The sequence below is a fragment of the Sitodiplosis mosellana genome, unplaced genomic scaffold (assembly GCF_009176505.1).
Source record: "Sitodiplosis mosellana isolate CC-2019 unplaced genomic scaffold, AAFC_SMos_1.0 Smas_scaffold_6361, whole genome shotgun sequence".
Classification (NCBI taxonomy): Eukaryota; Metazoa; Arthropoda; class Insecta; order Diptera; family Cecidomyiidae; genus Sitodiplosis; species Sitodiplosis mosellana.
The window spans coordinates 1-2,376 of NW_022601594.1; the positions used below are offsets into that span (position 1 = coordinate 1).

General features: G+C 38.6%; 1 protein-coding gene across 1 annotated transcript; it reads right to left on the reverse strand.

Annotated features, from left to right (window-relative positions):
* Window positions 1-594: 594 nt before the first annotated feature.
* On the reverse strand, window positions 595-1,947 carry LOC129579651 (uncharacterized; the record flags this gene model as incomplete). Its single annotated transcript, XM_055469821.1, has 2 exons — window positions 1,315-1,947; window positions 595-1,194 (listed from the first exon to the last, which is right to left on the reverse strand). Coding segments are annotated over exons 1-2 (1,233 nt in total), but the record flags the coding sequence as incomplete, so codon positions are not given.
* Window positions 1,948-2,376: the final 429 nt, after the last annotated feature.

Sequence of the window (2,376 nt, forward strand, 5' to 3'; positions counted from 1 at the left end):
GACTTTGTATGAACAATATGCTGAATTTAACAATATGTTCTTGAACATTCTCCCGGGCCAAACTTTGATATAAACAAACAAATTTAATAACAATTTAGAATTTTAAACAATATTTTGATTTACAATGAGAAAAAAAATAGTATTGATTTCGTGATTAAAATTTCATTCATCCGATTTAAACGAAAATGTCATATTGGAAGAATCTTATTTAATGTTATTTTTCCCATGGCATTATGATCGATACGTTGTTTTTAGCACGATGTTCTACGGATGTGTGTCTCATTCCTCGGGGTACTAGTGCCTGTCCGTTTTTGTATCGTGAAATTTGATTTCCTTTTTATCTACAATCGTAGCTTCGGCTGTTGTGCTGGTTGATTGTATTTGTTGCCTACAGTGGTTCTCGGATTTTACTGAACGTAAGCGCTTTTTTGAATGTAGTTGGTTTACGCAGTGCATACAACCGCATTTTGCCAGACGTTTCAATGTTTTTTTGTTTTTGTTGCGTTTGTGCGATCTCCACCAGTTCATGACGATGTGGATGATCATGTTCGTACAAATATTCAATGCTATGTAAATTTTGAGCGTTGTTTTTACTTCTGACACGCTATCGTCGATTCCTTCGATACTTGTGATTGTATCGTTCGTCAATTTTGTTATTCTTTCTTGCATTTGCCTGTCTTCGGCTTCCAGTTTGTCAACGTATTGTCCGGCTATCCAAAACCCAGAACTAGGTAATGGAGCTGCATTTGCCGCTGGACAATACATTGAAATGGCCATTACGAAAATTAACATAGCCGACGTTGCGAGTTTTCGTATTTGTTTTGAGAATATGAGTACACATGCGATGAATGTTAAACACATGCATACTCCGATGATCGTTGTCGTTGTTGTTTCAATGGATTTTGCGGACGTAGTTGCATTTACTGGCGTTATTGTCATTGCGGTGGTCAGTAATGCCGTAATTGAAGATGTACCCATATTTTGAGTACGGTTGGTAGATTTTTTTAAATCATTTTCAATCGTTGATGAGTTTGGTATTTCGTTGGCATCGTTGATCGGAAGTGGAGCCAACTTTGTTAATGGACGTGTCAAAGTATTGTGCGATGTTTTTATCGTTGCCACTCTTATCAGTCCGTCTTGGCCTGGATGTACTTTAATGACTCGGCCCATGGGCCATTGGCCCACGGGTGATGACTGATCGTTTAAAAGTACAATGTCGTTTTCTTTTATGGCGTTTTTAATCGTTTGCCATTTTTTTCGTTGCTGCAGCGTATGTAAATACTCACACTGCCATCTTTTCCAGAACTCACGTACCGTTTGTTGTACCCTTTTCCAGCGGTCGAGATAACTGATCTTGCATTCATCCAAGTTTTCGCTGGCGATTGCTGTTGGGTGTGAGTTTATAAGGAAGTGTGCAGGCGTCAACACTTGGATGTCGTTTACATCACACGAAATTGGAGTCAGAGGTCTTGAATTAACTGCCGACTCAATTTGCGCTAGAATCGTCGTTAACTCTTCGAATGTGAATTTTTGTTCTCCCATCACTTTCATTAGATGCATTTTTACTGTTTTTACGCCAGCTTCTACCAGGCCATTGAAATGTGGTGCGCCCGGTGGTGAGAATTTCCATGTTATTCTCTGTGTTGACAATTCGTTTGAAATTCGCGTGTTGAATTCCTCATTTTCGTTGTTACTTAATTCGTTTAATAATCGATTTGCAGCCACAAAATTGGTTCCATTGTCGCTGAATATCACTTTTACTTCACCCCGTCTCGCGATAAAACGTCGTAGTGCAGCAATAAATGCGTCAGCTGACATGTCACTGACCAACTCAACGTGCAACGCTTTCGTTGACATACATACAAAAATGCAAATGTACGCCTTTACTACTCTTGCATTTCGGAGTTTCGATGTTTTGATGAAAATTGCTCCCGTAAAGTCAACCATTGTGTTTGTAAATGGCTTGCTTACGACTGTTGTTCTAACCGCAGGTAAATTTGCCATTTTTTGTTGCATTGTTTTTGGGTTGTGTCTACGGCATGTGACACACCCGTTGAGTTGTTTTTTTACCGCCGAAAGACCGTTGACTATCCAATATTTCTGTCGGATAAGTGATTCGGTCAACCTTGGGCCAGCGTGAAAATTATTTTTGTGCATATCACGAATGATTAAAATTGAGATTCCACTTTTTTTTGGAACTAAAATCGGGTGTCTGGTGTTAAATGGTATGTCGTAGTTTTTTATTCTACCACCCACGCGTAACAGACCATTCGTATCGATGAACACATTCAACTTTAGAAGTTCACTGGTTTTTTCAATTTTTTTGTTTTTATTTAATTTTTCAATTTCATTTTCATAATACACATGCTGTACGAT